The sequence below is a fragment of the Haliotis rufescens genome, unplaced genomic scaffold (genome assembly GCF_023055435.1).
Source record: "Haliotis rufescens isolate VD_foot unplaced genomic scaffold, xgHalRufe1.0.p SCAF_20, whole genome shotgun sequence".
Classification (NCBI taxonomy): Eukaryota; Metazoa; Mollusca; class Gastropoda; order Lepetellida; family Haliotidae; genus Haliotis; species Haliotis rufescens.
Genome location: NW_025963891.1, coordinates 7,479,145 through 7,491,682, shown reverse-complemented (window position 1 = coordinate 7,491,682; position 12,538 = coordinate 7,479,145). Strand labels below are relative to the sequence as shown.

The window sequence follows — 12,538 nt, the reverse complement described above, 5'->3', positions numbered from 1 at the left end:
ACTTACACAAAAGGCATCCGGTGAGTTATCACTGTTGGGGACAAGAGATCTACTCACGCATCATTGATCTGAGTACTCAAGCAGTCCAGACAGACGCAACCCATGCACTGTGTCAAAGGCCGACAAACTTATTCTCAGATCTGACGTTTACAGAACACCCCTAATACATGAATCACTTCACTTAAAGTCAAAGGCTCTTCACTTAGTTTACTCTTTTCCATATTTTCAATTTTGTAGATATATGTTTGTACAACACAACCATTAGCCATCAAATGTATATAAAGTTCAGTTCAGTGTCTTGCGTATGTGTAATGGACAGTCGCTAGGGCAAGTGAATGAGTGAACTGTTCATTTGAATAATTGTGTCATTTGTACTACTTGCTCTGTGTTTATATCTAATACTCTCTTAATTATGTAATCACGACCCCAAGAACGCGAGGGTTAGTACATGTACTGGTCTTCAGCAACCCATGCTTGTAGTAAAAGACGACTAACGGGATGCATATCATCGTATACCATTTGCGTGATCGATGCTCACGATGTCAATCACTTGATTGTCTGGTGTAGACTCGATTATTTACAGACCCGTGGTCATTAGCTGGAATATTGCTGAGTGCGGCGTTGAATAACAAATATAAATGTATTAATGGCCTTAAATGTTGATGTGACCCTATGGGGAGTCCTAAAGAAGTAGGCGTTGCCTCAAGTAACCTGTGCTTGTCGTAAGCGGCGACTTACGTGGACTGGGTGGTCGGACTCGGTGACTCGGTTGATTGAGTGTCACAGTATCCCGAGTGTGTTAATATTTGCTGGTGAAGCTATTTGAAGCAGGTATACCTAACACACCTTTTTTATTACAATGGATATATTATATGTGTTTATTATTCTGTTATGAATAAATTTCTTTGTTATCATGTACCCCAAAGTTTGAGTTCTTTGTGTGCACTTAATGCATGTGTATGGTTTTATACGCTTCAACGGCTACATCACGGCGTCGGGGGGCTGCAGGAATGGGCTTCAAACGAAACATTACCCCGATGTAAGGAATCGAACTCGACAGTTTCGGCGTTGATTGAGACACTGAGCTACCCTATCGCTAATATGGACATATTTTCTTCACACCTATTACATTTACAAATATTACCGTGCAAAGTGGAATCTGTCGGGACAGGACTTTAACTAATCAGCATTTGTAATACAAGGCGATATCAATGGTGCCGAATATACTATGATTCATAATAATACTTCTATAATATTCCTAACACAGGCCTCTGTAACAATCAGACTTACTTTCGGCCCCACAATAAGTAAAACGTTCATTTCCCCTGGATGTCAAAACATTGACGCAATGAAGTCCGAAGCAGATATTCCACTGTACTACACAATACACATTGAACGTCAAAAGCCCATTGGATGAACGTGCAATTGCAATGCTGATGCGATAGGGTAATTCTCTCAAATGTTGGCGGCAAAGGGAATTCCAAAGCTTTGTACACATAGATTGCGGTGTTCTCAGCATTCCAGAGAATCCTGCGCTCGTCCTTACGGTAGACTTCACCAAATGCATGGTGATAAATGATGATTTGTTTGTTGTTTAACGCCGCACTCAGCAGTATTCTAGCTATATGACGGCGTCTGTAAATAATCGAACCTGCACCAGACAATCCAGTGATTAACATCATGAGCATCTATCTACGCAATTGGAATAAGTTGACATACATCAACTAAGTCAGCGAGCCTGACAACCCGATACTGTTAATCGCCTTTTACGACATGCATGGGTTGCTGACGACCGATTCTAATCAGGAGCATAAACGGCGTCTCACCTACCATGGGAGGTATTTACAGGTTGTTACAATCAGCAATCCCCGTTATTTGAATCGGCCAGATGTTGTATTTTTAGTAATTTATTGTGTATTGTTCGTCATACATGATGCGACACACTAATGCAATATTTTCGCCTTTGTTAACGGTACAAAAACACTACAGAGATGTATCGTGCCGGGCAGTGATGTATATAATGTGTATGTTTTTGTGAATGATAGATGAGTATGTGGGTAGTGTTTGTATGTGATGTATGCGCACGTGATATTGAGTGGATGTGGTACACTGCATGTGTGATTGAAAATGAAATGCGTGTAATATTTATGTGTGTGTGTGCGTGCGTGCGTGCGTGCGTGCGTGCGTGCGTGTGTGTGTACTTTCGATTATGTTCGTGTATTATTCTTGCCAATTTATATAATGGATAATTTAATGATTTTAAGTGCAATCATACGTATGTATACGTGTAATGTTTTTTACTGTTTTTAAACACCAGGTGGCACTATAATAAAATAATTTTCTTCTTCTTCTTCTTCTTCTGTAATGATGATTTCCCCTGATATTGTGCAGTCTGGATCAATTAGAATTGACTGAAGGGTTTGGCAATAACACTATGGTCATATAAATTCGTCTACCGTAAATAAACCAGAATTGATTAAGTAAACTATGTAACTAACTTTTCTGACAAACACTAAATACATTTTTATATTAAAAAGTGCAGAACATTGAAAAAATATTTTAATTATCTCAAGAAGTCGGCGTGAGAGTTCTGGAGACAGATGTGAGTGAGGGGCGTCCCGTATTTCTACAGCCTCGTAATAAAGGATCTGGCGAGGGAGGCTTGCCGCCAGTCTATGTAACTTAACTCTCCCCTGGGTTCACGCTTACTGGCACTTCCTTGTGGCTCCCGGCACACGGCACATAGGAGCCTTCCCCTACTCCAGTAACACCACGTAGCCGTTTGCAGTGTAGTATAAACGGTTCTATATTCACAGCCACGCAATTGTTTAACGATTTTTACGCATATGTCAAGTATACTACTAAAACGAACTTACAGAACACCCGATCAGAACACCCCATGAGAGATAAACTATAGTCATATGATAACTATCGAGTGTCCTTCACATTCTTATAGTAGTATATATGACAATACCCATTAGACACAATCTCTTTACCCACCTTATTCCCACACACTACACATAACCTGAACTTTCGGTTACAGCGCGTTGACTTCCATGCTGCTCAGCCATTGATAACAAATAACAAAGTTTGTTTACACTTACCTTTTCGAATGTGACGTAATGAAACAAGATACATAGCGCTGTATATCGAGGCTCTAGCTGATAAGATGTCGAATGACGTTTGTATGACATGGCAATATATTTCAAATGAATGATATACTATGTATAAAGTGAGGACATTACGAACTTATGTCACGGTCTTCGTTCGTGGTCCCACCGTCCACTCCGTCAGCTCAAACCCCCAAAACCCCGACATAAACTTGAAATTAAATTGAACTCGTGTAGTCATGGTTACATCCTGTAAGTACTTTACAACAAAACATTGCAATCTTTTTGACAATGTGTTTGTTAATGTTGATTGTGAGAGTACCTTGATTAGGAAAAAGTTAGTCATTCAATCAACTTTTTTTATTTTTGACTATATAAACCATTTTAGATCATGTTACTTTATGTATCAATGTGAATACACTAGTGGAATATTATGAAAGAAAATAACTATGCATAATAAAACGTATCTTTGGAAACTCAATTGTATATATCCAACAAATTCTCTATTAAGTGCAGTTTTCAATACTACGGAAACATCCCATCCTTATGTTCTCATGTTTGCGCTTCATAAAATTGTTCCTTTAACAGCCATAGCTTTTGATTTTAATTTTTATATTACATAAGGTACGTTATAATTGGTGGAAATTCGACCACTGATAATGCAGTTTCCTCCACTTTCACCGTAGGGGCAAACACCTTTGCAGATGTGGAGTATTAAAATGCCCGGACATTTTGTACATGAGGATCTCGTACCCCATGCATGTGAAAGCGAACTATTCAAGGAACCAGTTCAAAAGTTCGATGTAGGATAAAAAAATAAATAATTCCGTACGTTTTGAAACACCCCCCTCCCCCAAATGTGACGCGTATAACTTTTAATTATTTACTTTTTGACCAGGTTATTCTTTTTAATGTTCAAATTACACCCAGGTTCATTCCAACAGTCACATCCTCTATCTCTGCTTAGCTGCAAAACAATAAACACAGTTATCATTAAACGTCAGCACACAGTTCTGCCCAAACAGATATTTTCCATTTCTGCATGATTTCATAACCATCATTACAACGCCAGCCGAGATATACATAATTTGATTATACTTGTGTCATTCTAGTACGCCTGTTTGATCATATTGGTTTTCACTGACAATTGCCTCGGACTTACTTCCCCTAAAAACATGTAACCCTGGGGATAGGCTTTGAATAAGGTCAAGGTCACCTGCTAGGTAAAGGTCATTGTTTACAAGAAATGGCTAAAAAAGGCATGGCGACACAATAACTGCCAAACTATTTATCGGATTTAATTCAAACTTGGTACAATTAAACGACCGGAAGGAGTCTCGATTTGGTTTGGGGTCAAATTTGTTAAAGGTCAAGGTCACGGCTGGTGATTTTATACAACATGCCTATAGATTTTTACTGACCTGTTCATATCTAAACGGGGGCACGGGTGGCCCAGTCGTCTAAGGCGCCGCGATTCGCTGTGCAGAGTCCCGTGGACACGCCAGAAACCTATGATTGTGGGTTCGAATCCCGGTTCGCCCCGACTATGTTTCTAGGTTTGTCAACACCATACCCGTGCTCGTGGGTTTCACCGAAGTGATAAACGTCTGAGACCTGCATCATTTCGGGCTTTCCTCCCACATTAAGCTGACACGCCGCGATATAACTGGAATACTGTTAAAAGCGGCGTTAAACACAACTCACTCACTCACTCATATCTCAACTGACGGGCAAAAGAGAGTACACATCTCAGTTGATTTTACCATATGTTTCTTTTTCAATTTCAGGTTTCTCCAAGAGCAGATATAGTATCCCAAAAATGAAAAGTACTAGAGTTTAGTCAGTACTCAAAGAATACCACTGTATGATTTTAATTTTTTAAATACAACACCTTCAACCTGATAGACAGGATGAGTCCTGCACAAGATGAGACAAGACAGGACAGAGGGGGTCGTAATACTGCTGGACTGGCCAGCCGGACACTGGTGGCCTGTAGGCAAGAGGATGTTGGTTGAGCCTCCAGTCCTGTAGCATCCCAGAAAACCTACTTCATCTGCCAGGAAATCCAGGGCTGAGACACCCTATTCACAATATATTGGGACTGATGGTTTGTCATTTGTCAGTCAGTCTCTCACGAGGCATTGCATGTCAGCAGTTACCTGTGATGTGATTATATGTGTCTGTGGAAAGGGAACTTTTTCGTTCAACATACAGCTTTGATCCTCTTTTTCCTCGCTTGTGCCAAACCTTAAACATTTGACACATTTGTTATGACACACATACTCATTATATAGTCGGAACTGTACAATCGACTCTGGTTTTAAAATGGATACTGTATTGAACTTTGCAGGTTGGACCAGAGGAAACACTTTCGCCAAATTCTGTAAGCGTTGTATAGGTTCTAAACAAAGTAATAACTTTTCTAGTCTGTGTTGAGTTGCGGTAGATATGGATTATGAAGCTAGTCGTGATGGAGTAGTTTCCCCTGGACCATATACGAGATGTTAATATGTTCACAGGAATGTTTTCCATGCAGATGTCGGAAGGTATTTAATTCAATTCAATTACATGAATTTGTATATTTGTGTTTTCTTTTGTTTGAGGAACGTGTACTTGTGTATATGTTGAATGGATGCAGTGGTTATGTAAATATGTCATCATGCATCCGTTGCTCTAAAGTATCATATGATTCCCCAGTGTTACCATGGTGATGGAGAATGAAAAATTATATGAACTTACCTGTAATTGAAGTTTGATTGAGAGTCTCCAGATCCATGGTAACACAACGGGGAATTGCATGCCCTCATTACCTAATACCCCGGGACTATGAACTCACTGACGAGTAACGCTTTATATGGTAATGATGTTTGCATGGAGATAATAAGTTCTATGTAATGTATCCATGATTACACTGTATACTGAATGCTGGGATTGATGAAGTCTTCTCATGTTATTCCCATTAGTGTTCGTTTATTTTTTCAATTAAACTTCCCTTGATGCTATTAATGTTGAGAACGCATGCTGCCACTGAGAAGTTGTTTCTACGATCAGACATGAGCTTCTTCACTTCCCTTTGATAGACAGGAACCGCCTCAGAGCATTCATGAAAGCAGAAGTACGAAGCTCCCCAATTACTTCAATGCCAAGCCCATCTTTTACTATTTGCTTGATCTCCTCTAGTTGGTCTTTTGACGACCGACCACAGACAAGACGAAGGAGGACCGCCGCCAGATCAGGGTTTCTGAGTTGGGTTTCGTGATCACGGAGCTTGCGGCAGCTCCTTCTGTACATGTATGCCCCTGATGTTTTACTTGTTCATGGTAATGGCACACAAGAAGAGCTGCGATGTGATTATGGCCAGGGACTATAAGATTGTTTTTGTGACCAGTACTCAAAGATGCCTTAATGAGACGGCAATTTACTCTTCTTCATCATGTCCTCTTTTCCATAGACGTTATTTTGAAATTGTTTAGTGATAGAGCGTTCATACACAACGTAAGTTTGGTGCTCACAATACTTGTACATGAAAAGTCTGCTTCAGTGTTAACACATCAGCTCTTGAAAATGTCCATTCCCGTCTGAGAAGTTCTCACGGCGAAATTATCCGTGTGAAACACTTGTAACAATTCTGTTTTACTTTCTGAGTCCTCAAACACAGTGTCCATGTGCTGATCTGTCTCAGGGATTTGAGAAGGTCCTTGAAGCCATGGACTGCTCCAAATTAACTTGGCCTAGACCACTCTTGTTGCATTATCCTCCGGAATGGAATCTGTTGCCACTATTTTCAATGTTGTGGAGACGATACTTTCCTGATGCCAGCCACTCTATTGGCAAAATACACTGAAAACCTCCTAGTTTGTTATAAATGTATCCTAGTAGAATCCTACTATCTGTGTAATAGCTGACAGATGTATATGTACATTGAATGTCAAAGCACTCACACAACAACCTTCCAATTTCTACTGCTACCACTGCTGTGCATGAATTCCAGCTGAGGAATGGTACATGTATGTCAATGGGTCGTTGCAGCCTTTGCTGGGCCAAGGATAAATTCTATGTGCGTCTTTCCATTCTCGTCATCCCAATTTGTGATAATGCACAGCTGTTATAACGTTTTCAGATACCTCGGAATATACACATCTTTCTTTCTTTACAGTATGTTGAAGAGGCAGTGGTAATAATGCGCGTGGGATCATTAACTGCTCAGATGACTTTAAAGGGTCTCACACTTGTCCCATTCCCCTTGAGGTTAATCCCATTCCACTTTCTGTGATATCAACATCGTGGGTGGTACCTTTCCTTTAATGATTACAGGGTCTACTTTACCCATGGTGTCAAAGAGACGATTAATGGTTGAAAGCACTCCACATCCCATGTCATGCCCAGACTATGCAAGTAGAGTGAATGTATGTTCCTTCAAGTTCAAATCTTTGAATACTTTTGCGTCAAAGGGTTTAGTCGTTGTTATTTACATTAATCTATAAAATCGTTAGTAGATAGGATGTGTGATTCATTAATATATTAATCACGGATATATTCCCCGTTTCGAAGTGGTATAACATAAGATCTATGTCAGAAGCCTTATTCCAATTTAGCTGAATAATACCGTTTAGTTACAAACATAATGTTCATACAGACATGAATGGTACAGAAAATAAGGTAAAGCTGTATCCATTGTGTATGGGGTCTTCAAACAGATGGATCTGACGTATTACACTTTTTGTTCACAGTGAGAGGGTTAGTGTAGTGTCCCAGCTAATCACGGTCTCTATATAACCCTAGCTGGTCCAGGCACACCATGGGTAACAACATGAGCAACGTTCCACGCCATCGGGGAATGGTGCCACACGATCAGCCAGGTCACACGTTGTAAATAAGGTAAAGTGGGAAGATTTCCATACATAACAAAACCATTTGCAATAACTTCTGAAAACCATCTTTATTAAGATCGAGGAGGTACATGTCATGTATATATTTTAATATATTGACTGATCCGACGATGTGGGCTGATATACTTGGGGTCTGAACATTTGGAATAAAACTTTTGAATACGGTCATCAATGTGTAATTATGACGTTTATTGTTACTGAAAAAAGCGACAAAAACTACCATATTCAGAGCCAGTCACTTGTAAGATTCCGACTATATAGTGATGATGCCAGGTTCTCCCGATCCTCATGTTATTCTGCTGTTACAACTCACATGGGGTACTAATGACTTATTCAGCCACGGATCTGCACAGGGTATTGTTTTGAAACAATATGTCACGATTGACTTGCTCTGTAAAAGCAACATGTAAAGGTTGCTCATAGATTTCCCGGAAGTACAACTAGTTTATGACGATGGTGTTTGCTTCTACATAAATCCTTAAAGAACAGCTCATCCTGTACAAGAGCTGTAAATGACATGCAGCCTCTGTGGGTACAATATATATGTTATGGTTGTTATATATGAGACGAGGTCAAGATTGAGGGACCGCCTCCTTGTATTTTTTATTTGCTTATGTACAAAAAATGTTTAATTCCCTTCATTTTTAGTTACCTCTTAGGCGGTAACTAAATAACCAATTTTGCCTTTTTGAATACCAAACATGTTCTTAAAGTGCAAACACTGCTCCTTATAATGATGGGTTCATTTCAACAAGCTCCAAATCGGTCCAGTGCCTCTCAAAGTCAGCGGTGTGTGACCAAGCTGTTAACTGACATTTCTATAGCCTGTTTGACTATAGTCTGTTTCAGGTAATATCTATGAAGTGACCGTCTGCCATCAACGTATAATTAGATTAATTCGCATAATTATAAGATATAATATAATACAAAGGGATGTTTTAGATAATATTTTATTAGGTTTTATTTCAGCATCAGCATGTTCACACATTATTATTTTCAATGGTTACATGAACACATTTTACATGTAATGAGAGCTTCAATGTCATATAATTTTACAAACGTTTTTGTCAATTGTCTCTGACACTGGGAATGTGCAGACGATGTGACACTGCATCTACATACGACATCAGGTCTCGTCAGTAGTAAATTCCAACATAAGGGTGTTCAACGTTTCTCCAAGCTCTCTGAAATTCTTTTCTGTGGTCTTGTGACGTCATTTTGGTTCAGCTGCTAAATACTTATTTTTGTCACGGCTTGTTCTCTTTTCAGTACAGTTAACATCTTTTTACTCTTGTTTAATGTGCTGTGCCACCCCTCACCATGGTTGGTGGTTCTGGGCCCCTCTGTCTGGAAGTGGTTCCAGGACTGCCATGGCAGTAGGTCTTCCACCCATTGTTCAGTCACATAGTCAGCAAATCTTGAAACAGTGTCAATATGCGTTGGACCATTGTTGATAACCTCAAACCAAACACCTTCTACCAAGTTCACTGGCACTAGTGTCAAGGCAGCTGCTCGTCTCACAAAACGACGTACATCATCATCTGTCTGGTACAGATGCTGGAGTCCTGTTCTCGGGGCCTTTCACCACAAACACTGGGTGTAATGGAAATAACACTCTTTGACATCTGTAGTGGGGAACACAGTCTTCACATTGTTTCTTTCAGCAGTCTCAAAGTCCCAGAAAACACAAGATGGCGAGTGGTCAGGGAATTCGTATTTTACAGCTTGGAAAAGTCGTTTATAAGTGGTCTCACTCTTGTAAAGAATGAAAGCATGCACCCATGGGAACAGCACGCCAAATGACATGTACATAGTTTCATTAAGAAAGTGATGTCAGTATGGTGTGGACACTTTATATTTGTAACACATCCCTTAAGCAATCATGCAATTAAAAATGCTTTCATACTTGTCAGTCAGTGTGGAATAGTTGTAAAGGGATTGTGATTTCAACAAACCTCGACCATTTATTACTAGCGTTTACATTATCTCTCTAGGGTGGGATCAAATTATGAAATGATTTCTGTTACCCCTGATGAAAGCCAAGGCTACCAGAATTATTACTGTAAAAAACCCAGAATACTTAATTTAATTCATACAAAACATGTTTCAATGATTAATAAATCACAAGGACTTTCTTCTATACCTGCACGTGCCTCTGTCATGAAAATTGCCAAAGACTTTCACACGAAAAACGGTACGTCACCTGAGTCAACCAATGTTACCACATGTCTGGCAACCAGGGTTGAGTACATTCAACCTGGGTTATCTAAGCAAAAATTACATTGGCCAGTATCCAAAATATAACGCATAAAATGCAGCCTCAGATATAATATCAAATGGTGGTAAGCAGAGGGAGAAACACAAAAGTCATGTGTATTGCTACCATTGGTTTATAAGTATTACATGTCTTGACAAAGCTGTCATTGTACATTTTCTAAATAATGCATAAACAACGATAAGTAAAACAAACGAAGACCATGAAACAGAGATGCAAAATGATCAGCAAAGTTTCATTGGTGAGTCTAAAGTAAATTTATCAATAATCGAAAGACAAATTTCCCTAACGCAAATCAGATTACATATACGACCAATATATAGTTAATTATAAACATTAAACTGCTTTTGTTCAAGGTTGAATCAATAAATATCGCACCCAGAGGTTCAGTGGGTATGGGCAACTGAGGGCAACCGAAGTATGACGTAAATCAGTGCTGACATGGACAAACTAAGGTAATCTTAGGTAAACTACTTGGGTTATCTTTTGGTCAAAAAGGGTTTACTTGGGGCGGCCTCGATTTTGAAATAGAACTCAAGCAGTATTATTTAGCCATTATTTATATTTTGCTACACTAACGTTTTACATTTGCAAAACAACATTTGTTTGCAATTCTGTATGCTTATTTTGGAACATAGAGGAAAGAGTGGGGATTTGTCTGTGTCCGGTTTTCCGCTGAATGCAGACGCCATTCTGTTCTCTTCCAAAAAAGTAGGGGATACTCGGATATAATTTCCAATTTCCAAACTTACGCTACGATATTACTTTCTGGTAATAAGTGCTCACTTCTCACGATCGTGTCCCAGATTTGTTAAATAAAGGTCAGGGGTCATCGCTGGCCATGGCATTCTATGGATGTTGTCTTGCTGGAGGTGAGCACTGACAATTTGTGCACAGTGAGCATGGATGTTGTAGTCCTGAAAGATAATACGTCGCCCCACATGCCTTGCAAACGGGACAACAAAGGGTGTCAGTATGTTGTCCCGATATTACTGCCCAGTGACCCTTCCTTGCACAATATGGAGTGGGGTTCGGTCAATCATAGTGAGGCCACCCCACACCATAACTGATCCACCGCCAAATCTGACACGAGGTCTTACGAGGTTGCCATTGGCTTGACGTTCATTTCGACGTCGCCAGGCACGACAACGCCTATCAAGGAAGAGAATCGGGGCTCATCTGAAAACATGACACGTGACCAGCCGCGATCACCACAGTTTCGACTTTGTGAACACCACTGACGTCTGTTGGCACTATAAAGATTTGTAAGGGGCAGCACAATACGTGGCCGTCGAGCCCATCTGATGCGCAACTCGTACTCCAGTAGCCTAATGAAAGTTTGATTTGCCATTTGATCTCGATTTCGTAGAGCCTGGTTCGGATCAACCGATCCTGAACTCTTGTCGCTGACCTGTGACGATCTTTTGGGTTTGTTGGTATGTGTTTCATGCTAACCACAGACTGAGAAACATTGAAAGTATTGGCCACTGTGCCCTGACTTCTGCCAGTTTCCAGCATGCCAATAGCCCGTAGACGCTCTGTGCGTTGCAGACCCCGCACCCCACACACAAATAATGAAATTAATTAAGTACATCACAACTATATGATAAGCAGGATCAATACGATGAACAGAAATGGTCCACAAAGATTTGTCGACCTTCCTTGAAGGTCAAAATCATGAATGGCACACTACATACGTGTGTGGCGCTACCGCGTAAGGCACCTGCAAGCTATAGGATTTGTTTTCGTGTTACAGACACAAACGTTCTTTCATAGGATGTTTGTCGTGTACACTTATTTTTGTTCTAATACTTGGTATTAACATTTAAATTTCATGGTCCCCTACTTTTTGTAAGAGTATATAAACACCTAATATTCAGTGATAAATAAACCATTTGATCACAGTCACTTTTGTCATGGAGCATAGAGGCAAATATTCAGATTGGCTATCCGCATGGACTGTTGCGATCATGTGAATAACGAGTCAGTAGGTGCGCCTCCACTTTTCACAGTGAGCAGAGGCAAATGTCTGTACATATACGTCCTCGTACGCTTATGCGTTTTCCTCTTGACCATCATAATCATCCAGTGCGAGAATATGGTTTTCGGGGACAGCTCTCCTGGGTGTCTCGGCACTACGAGGTCCATATTGTTCCAGGACTTTTCTCATCTCCTTACGGACTTGTGTAGCTATTGCTTCCTTCAGGTCAGACTTCATGCTCTGTATTTGCTTCCTTAATGAACCGACAAGATCTTCTACCCTG

The 12,538-nt window shown here is 40.1% G+C and overlaps 2 protein-coding genes across 7 annotated transcripts in view; both read right to left on the bottom strand.

Moving 5' to 3' along the window:
• The window catches only part of LOC124128332, a 35,022-nt gene extending 31,800 nt beyond the window's left edge, over window positions 1-3,222 (bottom strand). The window contains exon 1 of one of the 4 annotated variants that reach the window (XM_046491967.2): window positions 3,105-3,222. The gene's annotated coding sequence lies outside the window, so the exon portion shown is untranslated. The other 3 variants (XM_046491835.2, XM_048400809.1, XM_046492031.2) reach the window with 3 other exon arrangements.
• A 4,898-nt stretch (window positions 3,223-8,120) lies between these two features.
• The window catches only part of LOC124128115 (transient receptor potential cation channel subfamily M member 2-like), a 28,534-nt gene continuing 24,116 nt past the window's right edge, over window positions 8,121-12,538 (bottom strand). For all 3 annotated transcript variants that reach the window (XM_046491542.2, XM_046491657.2, XM_046491590.2), the window contains exon 25: window positions 8,121-12,535. In XM_046491542.2, coding sequence (XP_046347498.2) covers window positions 12,328-12,535 — 208 coding nt within the window. In that variant the 3' untranslated portion in view covers window positions 8,121-12,327. The remainder of the gene's footprint in view (window positions 12,536-12,538) is intronic.